Source organism: Eschrichtius robustus, chromosome 5 (genome assembly GCF_028021215.1).
Source record: "Eschrichtius robustus isolate mEscRob2 chromosome 5, mEscRob2.pri, whole genome shotgun sequence".
Lineage (NCBI taxonomy): Eukaryota > Metazoa > Chordata > Mammalia > Artiodactyla > Eschrichtiidae > Eschrichtius > Eschrichtius robustus.
Genome location: NC_090828.1, coordinates 63138473 through 63155590, shown reverse-complemented (window position 1 = coordinate 63155590; position 17118 = coordinate 63138473). Strand labels below are relative to the sequence as shown.

At 37.0% G+C, this 17118-nt stretch overlaps 2 protein-coding genes across 7 annotated transcripts in view; one reads left to right on the top strand and one right to left on the bottom strand.

Annotated features, from left to right (window-relative positions):
- CFAP210 (cilia and flagella associated protein 210) overlaps nt 1-8460 on the bottom strand; it is a 30802-nt gene extending 22342 nt beyond the window's left edge. The window contains exons 1-4 of the mRNA XM_068544935.1: nt 8319-8460; nt 6421-6647; nt 1668-1841; nt 1369-1562 (exon numbers count right to left, since the gene is read on the bottom strand). Coding sequence (XP_068401036.1) covers nt 1369-1562; nt 1668-1841; nt 6421-6647; nt 8319-8382 — 659 coding nt within the window. The 5' untranslated portion in view covers nt 8383-8460. The remainder of the gene's footprint in view (nt 1-1368; nt 1563-1667; nt 1842-6420; nt 6648-8318) is intronic.
- Nucleotides 8461-8508: 48 nt separating this feature from the next.
- On the top strand, nt 8509-16665 carry PHOSPHO2 (phosphatase, orphan 2). 6 transcript variants are annotated; one of them, XR_011074141.1, is made up of 4 exons: nt 8509-8868; nt 9312-9345; nt 11195-11369; nt 16595-16665. XR_011074141.1 is itself a non-coding variant. In XM_068544940.1 (4 exons), exon 4 carries the CDS (start codon nt 13804-13806, stop codon nt 14527-14529), a length of 726 nt encoding a protein of 241 aa, XP_068401041.1. In that variant the 5' UTR covers nt 8509-8683; nt 9312-9345; nt 11195-11369; nt 13778-13803; the 3' UTR covers nt 14530-15027. The 6 variants fall into 6 exon arrangements, 4 of the variants coding, with proteins under 4 accessions (XP_068401041.1, XP_068401039.1, XP_068401040.1 ...); XR_011074142.1 differs by lacking the exon at nt 16595-16665 and adding an exon at nt 14336-14398; XM_068544940.1 differs by lacking the exon at nt 16595-16665 and adding an exon at nt 13778-15027 and having other exon boundaries at nt 8509-8683.
- The last annotated feature ends 453 nt before the right edge of the window (nt 16666-17118 follow it).

The window sequence follows — 17118 nt, the reverse complement described above, 5'->3', positions numbered from 1 at the left end:
TGTACTGCCTTACTAGAAACTAAGAGAAACGTAAATGAAAAGATATCAGTTTTTGTACATTAAATCAAAAAAAAATACTATCCAGAATTGGTTATAATATAAAGAAAAGTGTATCAGACATCATTAATGAATGCATACTTAAAACCTTCTCAAAGGGCAATTTGGCAGTATATCTCCAAATGTAAATCCAAGTCCATTTCAAGAAACCTATCCTACATAAATACACCTTCGCACAAAAGACATATGCTCAAGGATGTTCACTGCAGCATTGTTAGAAATGGGGCGGGGGAGTGGACTCCAAATTTCCCTCAGTAATAATGTAGTTAAATAAATCATGGTACATGTTTAGTATACAATATGATTATTTTAAAAGATGTGACAGGGCTTCCCTGGTGGCGCAGTGGTTGAGAATCCGCCTGCCAATGCAGGGGACACGGGTTCGAGCCCTGGTCTGGGAAGATCCCACATGCCGCGGAGCGACTAGGCCCGTTGAGCCACAACTACTGAGCCTGCGCGTCTGGAGCCTGTGCTCCGCAACAAGAGAGGCCGCGATAGTGAGAGGCCCGCGCACCGCGATGAAGAGTGGCCCCCGCTTGCCGCAACTAGAGAAAGCCCTCGCACAGAAACAAAGACCCAACACAGCCAAAAATAAATAAAGAAATTTAAAAAAAATATATATATATATATATATATTTATTAAAAAAAAAAAAAAAAGTCTGTATGGCTACATACCAAAACAATAACAAATTACTGTGTTGGATTAGGTTATTATTCAAAATGACTCTCTCACTCCCACTTCCATGGGAGTCCACTCCTCTGTCCCACAGATGTCAGCATGGTTACGTGACTTGCTTTAGGCTCACGGTGGGCCAACTGTATTTCCTTGCCCTTTGACTTTGAGTTTAGCCATGTGCTTGCAAGCTTGGGCTCAATCTCTTGCATCTGTCAGTATCATGAGACAAGTCTTCCCCAGGTGTTTGCTGTCCCTTCATCCTGGACCTCAGAACGAGGCCCACATGGAGCAGGATCAGAGCCTTTCTCACAGTAACAAGCAAACCCAGCCAGTCCTACAGTTTGAAGACAAGCTACCCAGCCAAGCCCAAACAACCCACAGATACATGAGAAATAAATGTTTACTGCTGAATGCCACTAGATTGTGTGGTTGTTTGTCATGCAACATTATTATAACAGTGGTAACCAATATATTATCTCTGGGTAAGGTGGTAATAGTGATTTTAACCTCTTTCTTTTTATTTTTTCTACTTATTAGGTATATTAGCATATATTACTTTTATAATCAGAAAAAAAAGCTATATCCATTATGAGAAAAAGAGGAAAGTACCAAAAAGGTAATTTATGTATACATACTGTGTTAAATGATCTTTGCCAAGAGCCACTCTATCTCTGCGTTGTTTTTCTGCTTTTTCTTGTTCTTCTTTAAAAGCTTTTTCAACGTTGAGTTTCACTTGTTCCTCCCATTTTTCATCTGATTTTATTTTACTCTTTTGGAATTCAATCTGTGCATCACGTTCTTTCATAACTCTACTAAGAAGAAGTCCCGACTACAAAAAAAATTGCAATATTTTAAGAAAATAAAGTCTAATTATGTATAGATATGTTAAATATGTATATATATATATAAAAATACAAGAAAACCCAAGTAGTACATGAAAGTTTTTCACTCCTTCTGTCTGGTAAAATTGATATTGCTTTGCATATTCGATGGCCTTTTTCCTTTCTCCTTGTTTGTGTATTGCTTCTTCCACATCAAGAATTTGTCTTTCTGCCTCTATTTCTTTATCACGTTTCTTTTTGGCTTCAAGTTTCTGTTCTTTCATCCCCTACAAAAAGACAAAAGCAGTAGTCTGTTTTCATTTTTCAACTTAACTTTACAAAATTAAACATAGAATATGATAATTTGAGCTTTCCTTATGAGTCTTTATTGTATTTGCATATATCTCTAACAAATATGAGGTTACACTTATGGGTTCATCTTTTTTTTTTTTTTAATTTATTTATTTATGGCTGTGTTGGGTCTTCGTTTCTGTGCGAGGGCTTTCTCTAGTTGTGGCAAGCGGGGGCCACTCTTCATCGCGGTTGAGCTAATCTTTAATTGAATTTTTTAGGTAGTTAACACATTTACATGGTTCAAAATCCATCATATTAAAAAAGTATATGGGGACTTCCCTGGTGGTCCAGTGGTTAAGACTCCATGCTTCCAATGCAGGGGGCACGGGTTCGATCCCTGGTCAGGGAACTAGGATCCCACATGCCGCATGGTGCAGCCAAAAAAACCAAAATATGTATGTATGTGTATATATATATATATATATATATATATAAAACTAACTTCCATCTGTAGTCTCTAAGATAACCACTATTAGTTTCTTGTATGTACTTCCATAGTTCCTTTCTATATTTAAGTAACAAATATATATATATATATTACTACTTGTGTTCCTTTAAAAAATCAACAATGGCATATTTTACATGTTCTTCTATACCCCTGAGGAGGTAGCCAACGTCCCATGTCAGAAGAAGTCTTTTTCTCCTTTATGGGTCACACTTCTTATGTCTTAAGAAAATCTTACTTACCTTGAATTCTTGAAGATATCCTATGATTTATTTTTAAAGTTTTACTGTTTCACTTTTCACATTTAGGTCTTAAATCCAGCTGAAATTCATTTTTGTATATTCTGTACCATAGGGATAAAATTTCATCTTGTCCATATGCCGATTATCTCAGTATCTGTTATTGAATCCCCATCTTTTCCCTTCTGATTTGCAATGACATTTCTAGCATATGTCAAGTTCCCATATACAACACAGGATTGTTTCTAGGCTCTCTCTGATGATGTATCATTTTGCGAATCTCTGTGCTTATAGTACAGTTTTTATTATTATATTTCCACTACATTTACTACATTTCTTTTTCTTCTTTAACACCCATGGAGGTGTAAAGTATTAGGTATACTGTGGTACTTCTGGAAGAAGAAAAAAATGGCGTGTATTCCACTCCCCATCTATTTATAGACCACGGGCTTTTCTAAAATCAAGTTTTTTAGAGTATAAATTACATATGCTCTTTTAGTGTACAGTTTTACAAATGCATAAAGTCACTTATAGAACAGTTCCATCCTCCCAAAACACTCCCTCATGCCCTGTTAGAATCAACTACCTGTACCCCCTGGCAACCACTGATCTGTTTTCTTTCCCTATAGGTTTTGCCCTTTTCAGAATATCATATATTACATTGTATATATTACATATATGATATCAGTCATGATATAACTCTTCCCTCTTCTAGAAAAAAAAGAATTAATAAATTATGAACCCTGTTCCTAAAGCAAGGTAACACAAGCTTTCTGTGTCCCCTCCCAAACATAAATAATGTACATTGCAACAAAGTAAGGAAATATGCAATGTTGAAAAAAATAAAAGGTGAGAACTCTCTGAACAGATATTATGCTTCCACATAGTTTTAAAAATTCTACTAGAAAATAGGAGAAAATCCTGCCTCATAGTTCCTCAAAGGATATAGGAAAGTGTAGTGGGGGATGAGAACACCTTTTCTCAGCATTTTCCCCCAGGTGAGACAGTAAAAGGAGTTAGAGGACACCTCCCCACTTTGAAGTAGTTTCCCACTCATGTACGTGGAACTAAACTGCAGGTTACTGTACCTCTTAGGTAGAGAATCTTACAGAAGCACAAAGAAGGGCACAGCAAAGACATATGTAGTTCTAGAAAAAGATAGGAAGAGAGACAAATCAAAGGCAGATGAAAAGAAGCTGCCTTGATTCCTCAAGAAGCTCCTTGGTTCTTCAGTTTCAAATCCTGTGTTTTTGTGCAATCCTCCATCATAACAATAACCGGCATTACCCTGATACCCAAACCAGACAAAGACATTTCAAGAAAACTACAGACCAATATCCCCCATGAACACAGATGCAAAAATTAACATTTTAACAAATTGAATCCATCAAAAAGGTAATACGGCATGACCAGCAGACGTTTATCCCAGGAATGCAAGCTTGGTTCAATATTTGAAAATAATGAATGAAATACACCATATAACAAAATGAAAAATTAAAACTTCATGATTACCTCAATAGATATAAGCAAAAGAAGAGCACTTTAAAAATCTAACATCCATTCCTGTATAATAAGGCAAAAAGAAAAAAAAAAAAGAGAAAGAACTAAAAGGCACCCAGATTGGAAAGAAGGAAGTAAAATTTGTAAAACTGTCTTTACCTTTTTTTTTGGCTGCGCTCTGTGGCATGAGAGATCTTAGTTCCCTGACCAGGGATGGAACCCGTGCCCCCCTGCAGTGGAAGCACGGAGTCTCAACCACTGAACTGCCAGAGAAGTCCCTGTCTTTACTTTCCGACATCATGATTGTCTATGTAGAAAATCTGACGGAATCTATAAAAAAGCTACTAGAACTAATAAGTGAGGTTAGCAGTGTTGCAAGATACGAGATCAACATAGAAAAAATTAACTGTATTTCTATAGCTAACAATGAATAACAAATTGAAATGTTAAAAAAATCATTTATAATACATAAAAATAGTAATTACTTAGGGATAAATATGAAAAAAAGATGAATAAGACCTATACCCTGAAAACTATAAAATATTGCTGATGTAAATTAAATAAGACCTATACAAATGGAGGAAAAACACTGTTCATGGGTCAGAAGGCTCAATACTGTCAAAATGTAAATTCTCTCCAAACTGATCTAGAAATTCAACACAATCCCAAACAAAATCCCAGCTGGCTTTTTCGTAGAAATTGACAAGCTGATTCTAAAATTCATGTAGAAGCACAAAGGACCTAGAATAGCCAGAACAACTTTGAAAAAGAACAAAGTTGGAGGACTAATGCTATCTGATTTCAAGACTTAAGCTACAATTCTCAGATCAGTGTGTTATTGAAATAAAGATAGATGAATAGATCAATGGAACAGCAGAGTCCAGAAATTCCCCCTGCACATATATGGACAACCAGATTTTCAACAAATGTGTAAAGGCAATTCAGTGGGGGAAAGAACAGTCTTTTCAACAAACTGTGCTGAAACAATTGGATAGTCATATGCAAAAAAATAAACATCAATCCATACTTCACTTCTAAATGTAGACGATATATATATATATATATATATATATATATATATATATATATATATATATATAAATAAATAAAAGACCTAAAATTTTAAACTTAAACACAGAAGAAAATCTTTGTGATCTTGAGTTAGGCAAAAATTTCTTAGGTAAGTCACTAAAAGAATGATCCATACAAGAAAAATTGATAAACAGGACTTCATTAAATTAAAAACTCTGCTCTTAGAAGGACACTGTAATGGAATATAAAGCCAAGCCATGAACTGGGAGAAAATATTTTCAGATCAAATATCTAATAAAGGACTTGTATTCAGAATATATTTTAAAAGTTCTCGAAACTCAATAAGAAGACAAACCCAGCAAAAGATTTGAACAGACATTTCACCAAAGAAGACATACAGATAGAAAATGAGTTCATGAAAAGATGTTCAACATCATTGTAATTAGAGAAATTAAAATTATAATGAGATACTACTTCACACCTATTAGAAAGTCTATAGTTTAAAAGACTGAACATAGCAATTTGGCAAATATGTGGAGGAAACACATATTAGAACTATGTGTTCTAATATGAATTAGAACTATCATACACCGCTGGAGGGAATGTAAAATTACGACTACTTTGGGAAACAGCTTGGAAGTTAAATGTTACAAAATTAAATGTACAGCTATCATATGATTCTACACCAAGATATTTACCCAAAAGAAATGAAAGCATATGTCCACACATAGACTTATACACAAATGTTCATAAGCAGCTTTATTTATAATAGCCAAAAATTGGAAACAGCTCAAACGTCAATATTTGCTTGATGTCAAACTATCAACAACTGAGCAGAAAAACAAATTGTGATATATCCATACAATGGAATACCACTCAGCAATAAAAATGAATGAATAATTGATACAAAAACATGAAAGAATTTCAAAATAATTGTGCTGAGTGAAATTTATAATAGACAGCAGATCAGTGGTTGCCTGGAGACACCAGAGGGGGTGTGGGGAGGAGTGAGAGGGAGTAAAATGGGGTATGAGGAAACTTTTTTGTGGTGATGAATATATTCATTATCTTAATTATGATAATGGTTTCAGGGCTATATAAATATGTCAAATCTTAAATGGTACTCTTTAAATATGTCCAGTTTATTGTATGTCACTTACACCTAAATAAAGCTGTTGAAAATGTGTTTCAATGCATTTTAATGATATTTTACATGTTAAAAATGTTTATGAAAGAGTACTAAGAAACAAGAGTAAGTCTTCAGTGCACATGTACTCCTGGGTGGTTAATACTTACTGCATATGTATTAGTCCAATGTTTTACCACTTCTTGGGATCGGAAATGCATTTCTTTCTTTGCCTTTCTTTCTGCACGAAGGTGTGCTGCTTCTCTTGTCAAACTGTCAAGGCTATCTCGAATCCTTTCCCACTCATTGTGTGGAATTATGGTGACCTGCCGGAGATCTACTTTGCTAGGCAGAAGAGGTGGATAGAGGACTTGATCTTCTTCACAGTTCTTTACTTCTAATAAATTTTTTAAAATGAGTATTAAAATTTTTCAAGAAGAGTTTAACTGGTATTTTTTCTCACACATTTCTATATTGGCATGATATCTGGAAGTTGTTTCAAAGAATAATTTTATTCTTGTTATCTTAAGAACAGCTGGGAATAAGTGGAAAGTATACCAGACCTTGAAATCAGAAGACATAGATTTGAGTCCTTGCTTAGTCAATTCCTTACTGTGTAAACTTGGGCAAGTCATTTAACTTCTTGGAGTCTCAGTATCAACATCTTTAAAGTTGAGATCAATAATACCTACCCCAACAGGTTGTTACAAAAGCATTTTCAAACTTTTTAAAATTGCCACTGACTGTTTTAACAAACATAACTGGTGCGCTCTGAATCAGGTCAAATAAAGACAAGCCTTGTGAGTGGGATTTTCCAAGAAACTTCCAGACAGGTCAAATAATAAGCTTCCAAGGAACTGCCAGACAGCTCAAATAATAAGTTATCTGGGAAATGGGCTTTGGAAGAGGTTCAACCCTATTTTGCTCCCTCCACAGGCTGCTAAGCCACTGGATTTCACTGTGATTGCAGTGGTTTTCTAGACTACCATAGGGCAGGGAGAAAGAAGGGGACTAGAACAAGTTAAAATGCAAAAAAACTCATTGTTACCAAGATTCAGTTATTTTTCTTGATAAACACTCCCCAATTGTTGCAAGCTTTTGGTTTCCTGAGTTCTCAAAAATTGATTTTGACAATTTTTGCCATTGTTCTTTTTGATTTAATGCAGCACTTTATATATAGGAAAGTGAATATGTGAGCATAATTTTGTTTTTTCAATACATGCCACATGGGTACTGTCTCTCTCCTACAAGTCATGAACCTCTGCTGCTACTTCTTAAGTCTTCCACAGCATAAATACCCACTAGTGTCCACTGGTGGGAGACTGGCTGGCTCTCACTCAGCATTTTGGCACAAGGGACTCTATTGCTACAGAAGCTCAGGCGATGACATGAAGATAGTCCAAGTTCCCAATGTTCTGTCACCATGAGAACATTAATTGGGAATTTACAGTCTTAAGAAACTAAAATCACTGGAATTAATAAAGAGATCTTTAAATGTCCCACTAGGCTACTTCTATTACAAAATCAAATTTTTATAAAAGGTCGTGTGAATTACAATACCTTAAGTAGCATTATTTTCACACTCTATCAAAGTATACGCCTTAGGATGAGACCTTACCTTCATTTTACAGTTGAAGAAATTGAGACTTTCCTTCAGACACTTTCCTAAGAGTACTCAGTAGGTTCACAGCAGAGCCAAGACTCTAATGAGGTCACTGATATTTCCAAAATACATTCCGATTCACTCAGTGAATAACAAAGCTTAAGTGCGAGAAAACTCAGCAAACACCAGACTCTTGGAGCTGCAACGGCGCAGCTTGAGTATCGGGCCAGCTGGTCAACTGGGAGTCTCTGACTTCTTTTTCTCTACCCTAATTTCTGTATACTTTCCCCACCTACCCATTCATCCAAGGGCAAAACTGTCTGATTTACACAGAGCCCGACGATGCCCACGGTGCTGTTTTTGACTTGATGGAGCCCGTTTCAGAAGGAAAGGCACGCTCGCCTCCCACTCCATGCCTGGAGACCAGAAACAATCCCTGTGCTGGGATGGACCAGTTTAGCTCACCCGTGCTTTCCTTTGCCCGTCCACAGCGCCTTCCGAACCGCACCAGCATCTCTGAGGTACCCATGGCGCTCTCAGACTTGGAAAGGCGATTCCGACGCGGAAGCTCCGCGGACTCCAGGCAAGTTTTAGCCAAACCGCGCAGATGCTTAGCAACGCCGCCGGAAGTGACAGCAGTCGTCGCCGAGGAACGAAGAACGCGCAGCTGTGGGCTGTGGTGCCGGAGAAGGGAGGCTGCGCCTGCGCGGGAAGTCAAGGCCAGGCGTGCGAGTGGGGCGGCCCTCCCCGGCAGGCGTCCGGAGTGGGCCGGAGGACAGAGCCCGCGGAAGCGGCGCCGAGGCCAGAACGGCTGCGGGTCTCTGGCCTGGGTCAGTGACGAGCCCTGGGACCCGGCTGGGCCCGGCCTGGTGCTCCCATCGGCATCCAACGTGCGCCTCCCGGGGAACGACACCCGACTAGGTCCCTGCCCCTGGTTTCGGGATGTACCCGGCAGGTGTGCGGGATAGCGAGGCCTGGGCTTGGTGTGTGTGACTCACAGACCTCGCGGGGGAAGGTGAACGGCAAAGCCCTCCTCCCTTAACTCAGGGATTAATTGACAGAAAATCTGTTTTTAAATACTTTGGTTTCTAACGCATGATCTGGGCTAGATGGGGCTTAGTTGTTTTTTTTTTAAATGGCAATGTTAAAACTTGGATTATAACATTCACGTTAGGACCTTTAAGATATCTTTGTAATTGCTCGGTAAATACAGTATAGTAAATTGAATGGATTTGGAGGACCAATCAGACCTCTAAGGACAAAAACCTGTTAAGAGTGACTATGGGCTACGTTTCAAAAGATCCTTTTCTAACACGTCGAGGTACAAATGATTACATTACAAGGTAGTTGGCTATGACACATACACATTAGGCATCAAACTGGAGTTGCTCAATATGAAAGGAGGTAAGATTTTTAATCACTGAAGTTCTAACACATAGTTGTACTGTTTTTCTTCAGGTTTTCTATCAGATGACCCATCGTAATAATGCTGGTAAGTATGAAAGGATTAATAAAATATTTGTTGGCAGAAATATAGCTTTTGCACATACAACATTGGTGGTTTTTTTGGAATCATAGTTTTAAAAATGTCAAGAACTGGGAAGAGTCAGAGATTTTACCCTATTTGCATGCTAACAACTTAGGCTGCCACCGTTTTGTAGAAGATGCAGACCCCTAGAACAGTGATGAATTACAGCAGTAGCAGTAGCCAGAAGATCAGTAATTTTGCCCCAGTTGCCACAGGATGATGCAAAGAGCGCCAGAAGTCACCTGCACATGGAGTGTGTTGCATTACAGGACAGGAACCCTGAGCTCAGGGCATCCGGATCTTTATTATAAGCATGCCTTTCAAGACTGTTCACTATACATACATTTTTTAAAATAAATTTATTTATTTTTGGCTGCGTTGGGTCTTCGTTGCTGCGCGCGGGCTTTCTCTAGTTGCAGTGAGCCGGGCTACTCTTCTTTGTGGTGCGTGGGCTTCTCATTGTGGTGGCTTCTCTTGTTGTGGAGCACGGGCTCTAGGCGCGTGGGCTTCAGTAGTTGTGGCATGGCAGGCTTCAGTAGTTGTGGCTCACGGGCTCTAGAGCGCAGGCTCAGTAGTTGTGGCGCATGGGCTTAGCTGCTCCGCGGCATGTGGGATCTTCTTAGGACCAGGGTTTGAACCCGTGTCCCCTGCATTGGCAGGTGGATTCTTAACCACTGCGCCACCAGGGAAGCCCTTACATACATTTCTGAGACAATAGTCCAGAGCAAAGGGCAGTGAGTACCTTGCTTGTAAGGTATGCAGAGCCACTGGAGACCCATGGAGATTACCTCCTAACAAAAATTCTGTGGAATTTTAACTAAATTGGTTACAAAAATTATTGAATCTTATAATATTTGGTGTCAGTAATTTGCCAATTTGGCATAGTGTTCAGGTATCATTTGACTTACAACACTTGGTTCTAACTCTAATCCATGGATCTTTACAGCCAAGTGTATCTAGAATTAGTTATTTACCCTCTATGGCCACCACTCCTTATTTTGTTTTCTTTGTTGTGAAATTAAGAAGGTAGCATATGCACTTTGATCTGAAACAGAGCTTAAATTATTCCGGGGAAAATATTTTATTACAAAATCAGTGTAGAAAAGGAATGCACTGCAATTGATGCTACCACTGTATACAGGCATTTCTTTTTTAAAAACAAAAATGAGATTATACTGTAAACATTGTTTTGTGACTTGTTTGTTTAATTTGAACATCTTAACCTTTTACTCATTAAATAAATGGTCTGTTATATGGCTATCATGTACATATCTTATTTAAGCAATCCCCTATTCTTGGATGTCTATGTAGTTTCTAGTTTTCATTATTGTAAAAAAGCACATAGGCTATTGTTAGACCCTGGAAACATTGCAGACATACAAAATATATACTTTTTATGCTTCTGGAAAGAACAGTTAATAACTGCTTCTGGTATTTTAACAAACTGATTTCAAAATAGATTCACGTTCACTAAATCTTTCTACATATCCTTAATTTTTGGAGACATTTTTATTTCAAGTACAGCACTAAATCTTTGAAAGTTTATTGACAACAGAATGTGGTATTTGTCTATTATTTAATAAGTAAAAAGAAAAACTGGAATCTGGAAATCTTAACATAATCAGCCTAACACCTGTGATTTTATTCACTGGATAAGAGCTTATATTCACATAACATTCCCTGTTTTGTATTTAAGGTTTTGTTTAAACAAAGTTTTATTCCTCCCATTGCCATAGGTGCTTTTCTGATGTAAGAGAAAACATATTAGAAAATGTAAATTTTTAAATATCTTAAATACTTTTATTAATTTTAGGAGTTAAGAAGTCTCCATTCCTTTGCTTGGAACCAGAAGACTTTTTCCCCTGCATATAAAGTAGGAGCAATGTTGGTTAGAAACTGGCTGGTGTTTAAAACTGAAGATTGTCATGACTGTTTAACCTAAGCTCCATGCTGAAGTAAGATTAATTGTCTTGGAAATACTAAATTGGGTAAGTATTTTAAATAAAGGTTTATGTTGAGTGGTGGGAAAAAACTAATGGAAAAAGATCTGAAATTAAGAAAAGTAAACTTGTAGATAGAAATTAATAGTCAACAGTGGAACTAAGTTAACAGTTGGAACTTTGTTAACTTCAGGCTTATGATACATCTTATTTGGAGGTTAATAGTGCAGGAATTTTAGTAACTTGTGGCTGATTAAGTCTAGGCTTGAAACACTTCAACCAACAGTGAGTTACATTTGAAAAAAATGTTTTTAATTATGTATAAATTCAGAATGCCTAAAAAGCATTTTAATTTAAAATGTGCTTAGGTGCATTACCTATGTGATTGTCAACTGCGCTTTATTGCTATTTATTACATTGTTTCTATGGGAAAGTGATTTCTGCACTTAAATCTCCGGAAGCCAATCAGGGACACCTGGATTAGACATTTAGAGATTCATGGATCCAGAGTATCAGAATACTCTATACCATCTAAATTCATACAACAGGAGATATGTCCTCTAGGTTAGTTGTTCTCCAGATATTCTAAATTGAGAGGCAAAAAATACTTATTCTTATATGAGTCGTGAGCTCATTCTCAGTTTCACCTACTGGATATCTATCATTATAAACCAGAGAATACATGTAGATAAATGCCATGATTTCTATTTTTTTTTTTTTTTGGCTGCGTCAATCGGGTCTTGGGTGCAAACTCGGGATCTTCATTGCGTCACGTGGGCTCCTCGTTGTGGCGCACAGGCTCTCTAGTTGTGGTGCACAGGCTCCAGAGCGCTTGGGCTCTATAGTTTGTGACACATGCGCTCTCTAGTTGTGGCCCCTGTGCTCAGCAGTTGCAGTGCGTGGGCTTAGTTGCCCCGCAGCATGTGGGATCTTAGTTCCCCGACCAGGGATCGAACCTGCATCCCCTGCATTGGAAGGTGGATTCTTAACCACTGGACCACCAGGGAAGTCCCCCATGTTTTCTAATTTTAATTGATCTCTTCTTTTTCTTATTGGTGGGGTGCTTCACTTTTCATTTTAGGATTTCTTGCTAAAACCTCAGAATGGTTGTAAAGTAGATCACAGATGGTTAGTGTGTACTTTGAGATTAATGAATGTTTTCATGTTATTAAACATCTTTTCATCAAAATGACCTACTTAATATTTTATTTTTAAACTGATTAATAGTCGTTATTCTATTTCTTAGGCACTAGAGTGTATTACTAAAGCATGAACTTTGGAGTCAGGGAGACCTGAGTCCAAATTCTAGCTCTGCCATTTAACTAATACTTAACCAACTTAATTAATACTTAAGCTCCAGTTATATATCTTTAAGATGAGGTTAATAATAATTCCTACTAAATGGGTTTATGACAGATGATGAGATTGTAAGGTTCTTAGTCCAGTATCTGGCATATAGTGATATCTATAAAAATATCAGTTACTCTTTTAAAAAAAAATTTTTTTTTTGTTTACAGAGACTAATTGTAGCTTTTCCTGGGAATTCTGTATAATTATCTTTTTTACATGATAATTTTCATTTATACCATCTGTTGATTCATTCCTTTTCTCTTGAGATTTAAATTAATGATCTTCATTATCTATTAATGAAAACAGAGACTTGAGTAATTGTCATATCAAAAGCAGTGTGATTATTCACATATATCCAGATTATTTGGTACTCCAGAGCTAAACTATCTAGAGAAAATATAAATAAATGTGAAAATTGTTAACAGAAGTTACTTCTAGTGTGGAAGAATTTAACTGACCTCCAGTTCAAGTAATTTGTTTAGACTTTCAAGTACAACATCAAGCAACCATTTGGTTATAACATTGACAATGATGATGTCAAGCTAAAAACCTTTTTTAAAAAATTATTTAAATTTTGCAAGATTTCACATTATGTTAAATTTGGTCAGAGTTTTGGTTAGTTCACAGAGAATATGTATTGTACGTGACCTATTATTTAAAATGAGGATCATTGTAAACATTTTAAACTAATAAGTTTGTGATTGATAATTTAAAGACAATAAGAATGGCTAGCCTACATTTTTTTCTGTCTTATTTTATAACTTTTCTAAATTAAAGTGTAAGGGAATAATTGTTTCATTACTTCTCTCATTGGATTGCTCTCTAGTTTAATTCTGAGTGCTCAAAGAATCACCCCCTCAGGGACACAATAATACCATGAGTATCCTTTTTATATATTCTGTTTTCCATTCATTTAACATACTCAAATATGAACTTTGCTTCTTAGGAAAAAGTACTTAAATGGTAGTCTTAGAATGCTTAGTCATTTTAACTTGTTTATATTCACCCTTTGTTTCAGCAGATTAACAGTAATTTTGTTAAATAGATACTATAGCTAGATATGTAAAACCGAGTATGTTTAGGGAATAATATTTCTTCTTTTCCAGGGTAACCCAAATCTGTTTCTGGAACCATGAAAATTTTGTTGGTTTTTGACTTTGACAATACAATCATAGATGATAATAGTGATACCTGGATTGTACAATGTGCTCCAGAGAAAAAGCTTCCTATTGAACTACAAGATTCTTATGAAAAAGGATTTTGGACAGAATTTATGGGCAGAGTCTTTAAGTATTTGGGAGATAAAGGTGTAAGAGAAGATGAAATGAAAAGAGCAATGATATCAATACCTTTCACTCCAGGGATGGTGGAACTTTTAAACTTTATAAGAAAGAACAAGGATAAATTTGACTGCATCATTATTTCAGATTCAAATTCAGTCTTCATAGATTGGGTTTTAGAAGCTACCAATTTTCATGGCGTGTTTGATAAAGTCTTTACAAATCCAGCAGCTTTTGATAGCGATGGTCATCTCACTGTAGAAAACTATCATGCTCATTCTTGCACTAGGTGCCCCCCTAATCTTTGCAAAAATGTAGTTTTGGTAGAATTTGTAGGTAAACAGTTACAACGAGGAGTGAATTATACACGAGTTGTTTATATAGGTGATGGCGGAAACGATGTGTGTCCAGTAACCTTTTTAAAGAAGAATGATGTTGCAATGCCACGGAAAGGATATACTTTACAGAAAACTCTTTCTAGGATGTCTCAAAATCTTGAGCCTATGGAGTCTTCTGTTGTATCTTGGTCTTCAGGTGTTGAAATAATTTCTCATTTACAATTTCTAATAAAGGAGTAATATGCCAATAATTGCAATGTGTATCAGTTAAGATTAAATACAGCAGCATAAAACTAAAACCCCAAATAACAGTGGCTTTAAAAAAAAAAAAAGTTTTCCCTCTCACTTAAAAGAATTTCAGAGTTTAGTATCTCAAAGTTTCTGTGTTGCTCTACCAACCTCAGCACTTGACTTCCAACTTATGATCCAAGATTGCTGTTCAAGCTCCTTCCCTCACATCAACTTTCTGGCCAGCAAGGAGGACAGTGAGAGAGAAGGTTGCACCCTCATTTAAATTTCACTGGCCAATACCTAGTCACAATGCTCCTTCCTAACTGCAAGGAAGGATGAAAAATATAGCTTTTATTTCAGATGGTCATATGCCTGGGAAAAAAGTAGAGTACAGAACTGAGGTAAATGCAACTAGTGGTCTCTACCAAAGATGGTTAATAGGTAGATTATATTTTTAAATTTATTCCCAGAGAGAATAGTCTTATATTTTACTTTCTTTGGTATTTATTTCCAAAGTATGTCTAGCAGTTACAGATCTTCAAAATAAGCCTAATGCTTAGTTCACATAAGAATATACTACCTGGGACTTCCCTGGTGGCGCAGTGGTTAAATATCCGCCTGCTAACTCAGGGGACACGGGTTCAAGCCCTGGTCCGGGAAGATTGCACATGCCACGGAGCAACTAAGCCCGTGTGCCACAACTACTGAGCCTGCGCTCTAGAGCCCACAAGCCACAACTACTGAGCCCACGGGCCGCAACTACTGAAGCCCGCGCGCCTAGAGCTTGTGCTCCGCAACAAGAGAAGCCACCGCAATGAGAAGCCCGCGCACTGCAACGAAGAGTAGCCCCCACTCGCCGCAACTAGAGAAAGCCCGTGTGAAGCAACGAAGACCCAACACAGCCAAAAATAAATAATAAAAAAAGAGTCGCTGTGAATTCCAAAATTAAAAAATATATATATATACTACTTCCAAATCAGTTAATTTTAGAGATAGGGATGCAGTATCTATTGCCCAAGTGTTCATTAATTTCACACTTTCCTTTTGAAATGAAATACAAATTAATGTTCTTCAAGTATTTTTAATTTATATCATTATTACAGACTGTAATTCCAGAATGCTGATTTAATCAGTATGTTATTTCTGTTTGGCAATGAAATATTGAGTGATACAATATATAGTTTGTAGGAATACTCAACATTTAAGAAACTGTTTCATATAGGGATATTAGCAAAATATCAACTGACCTAGAAAGTTTTACAGTACTGTGTTAATTTCTAGGCTCACATGTTTTAGGCATAAATATCCCTTATGTAATAATGTTAGGATTTTCTTTTCCATATAGAAAGCTCCAGAAATAAAAATGTTCAGTGTAATTTTACGGGAAAAAAATTGGTACTCTATTTTTTTCCAGGTTGAAAAAGTAACCTGTTTTGCTTTAAATTAATAGGTTAGATTATGTTGAAACACTTACTCTTTTTTTTTTAATTTTTGAATTTTATTTTATTTATGAAACACTCATAGATTGTGATTTCTCTACAAGTTGAGGCCAGTAACAAATTATAAATTATGCAAGTAAAAAAAAAATAAGACTTTCATTTTTAGTAGTTGTAGATCAAGTAATTTGGACCAGATCTACAGAGTACATCTGGAAAAGCTGCTAGCTGAACAAAATTTTTAAAATATCTGCTGAAAGACATGAGAGAGCTGACAATAACTGTCAGCTAAGGAAGCACAGAAACTTAGGTAGGTGAGCTGCTTTTCCCTGAAAGGGTTGGCCAGTTCTGTAAGTGGTGTCTGACATACTGAGTGGCTATCTTGACAGTCTTAATGGGACCCAGGTGAAGAGGTATTGGAGTATGAGGCCTGCAGTGATAAACCCTTCCCCTTACTTTGAATAAGGATCCCAAAAGGCTGCCCATCATGAGTAAGAGTGATTCAGAAGTAAACAGGCCTTCAAAGGGCTGGCAGCTCACCTTTGAATACTCTGAATACTCTCAATCCCTGAAATTGGACTGAAGTTATCTAAGATTTTTAGAACTCCCAGGTGTTTTTTTGTTTTTTTTTTTCCCAGGTGTTTGACTAAAGCAAATCTGAACTCTCTTAGAGGAAGTTAATATCCTTAGTATGGTGCGCAGACTCTAAGGTAACCCCCCATGATCCCTATGAGCTCGTATTCTGTGTGTGTGTGGGGGGGGAGGTGTATGTGTGGAGAAGGTGATCTAGGACTTGCTTCTAATTAATGCAATACCACAAAGATGATGGGATGTATTATTTATGTGCATATGATTATATTACATCAGATCCTCATGCCCATCTTGTTAGGGAACTCTCTCCCTTGCTAATTTTAAAGAAGCAAGCTGCCATGTTGTGAACTGGCCTTCAGAGAGGGCCACATGGCAAGCAACTGAGGGTGGTCTCTAGCCAAAAGCAAGAAGTAGGTCCTTGGTCCAACAGTCTGCAGGGAACTGAATACTGCAACCATGTGAGTTTGGAAGTGGATCCTTTCATAGTGGAACCTCAGCTGAGATCACAGCTCAGGCTGACACCTTGATTTAGCCTTGTAAGACCCTGAAACAGAGGCCCTTTGTGCTGTGC

Bases quoted from the DNA above. Each gene is read 5' to 3' on its own strand.
- PHOSPHO2 (XM_068544940.1), top strand. From the start codon at position 13,804: ATGAAAATTTTGTTGGTTTTTGACTTTGACAATACAATCATAGATGAT.